Here is a 940-nt window from a genome sequence, read left to right as displayed (position 1 = left end):
CTGGCGCTTGCTGAACCCTGGAGAGTACAGAGTAACGGCCAGAGCTGAAGGCTACGGTTTCACCAGCAAGAAGTGCGAGGTGGGCTACGACATGGGCGCCACCAGGTGCGACTTCACCATCATCCGGACCAACTTGTCACGAATCAGAGAAATCATGGAGAAGTTCAACAAGCAGCCCATCAGGTTACCCGTGAGGCAGCTTCAAGCTCGCAGGTCCAGAGAAAGAGGTCTGGGAACATAAGGACCGCAGGAGGGAAGCCAGAGGAGGAATTAAAAGCAAACGTCTGCTCTGAAGAGACTGGGGTGGAGTCCAAGCTCGGGTTTGGACACRGGTCAGCGGGTGGTCAGGGGAAATACTGTTCGGAGACTCAAATCATAAATGAAAGCTTTATTTGATCCCTGTTTGATTATCTACTCTGACACATGTTCTTCTGTGTGCTTATTGTCGACAAGTCATTCTTCAGAGATGTCGTAAACATCAGTGTTTCCTTTCATTCYGACAAAGTGASAATAAATATGTATTTTGTTCATGATGGGTTAACTCATTAAAATCACATCAGAGATTATTTTATTAAATACAAATTGATGTGAAGTCTGTYGTAGCATCTGTGCCATTATGTATATACCTAATAACTTATGTAAAACAGCCAAGAAAATCTTTCCAAAAGCTTTTTTTTCACTCTGCACTTAACAATGTTTTTGTTGTTTGATATATTTTACTTCTTCTAGTTTTTGAATAAATGTCTGGAAACATGACACCTTGTTGACAACGAGTGTAGGTTTTAATTGTGCTTACAAATCAAGGCTTAAAATTTCACATTTCCATGGTGAGATTATTACTTCAGTTCCACCTGGAGGAGGCCAAGGACAGGCCGGGATGTGATACATAATCCCTCCAGTRAGTTCTGGGTCTGCCCCAGGAGMTTGTTTTTGYAGAATG

General features: G+C 42.8%; 1 protein-coding gene across 1 annotated transcript in view; it reads left to right on the top strand.

Moving 5' to 3' along the window:
• cpxm2 (carboxypeptidase X (M14 family), member 2) overlaps positions 1-693 on the top strand; it is a gene marked incomplete in the record, with an annotated part of 32,622 nt that extends 31,929 nt beyond the window's left edge. Inside the window, 1 exon segment of the mRNA XM_014007029.1 lies at positions 1-693. Within this exon segment, the coding sequence (XP_013862483.1) occupies positions 1-241 (241 nt within the window).
• Positions 694-940: the final 247 nt, after the last annotated feature.

Source organism: Austrofundulus limnaeus, unplaced genomic scaffold (assembly GCF_001266775.1).
Source record: "Austrofundulus limnaeus strain Quisiro unplaced genomic scaffold, Austrofundulus_limnaeus-1.0 Scaffold39, whole genome shotgun sequence".
Lineage (NCBI taxonomy): Eukaryota > Metazoa > Chordata > Actinopteri > Cyprinodontiformes > Rivulidae > Austrofundulus > Austrofundulus limnaeus.
Note: the sequence above shows the minus strand (reverse complement) of the source record. Positions and strands in the feature narration are given on the sequence as shown.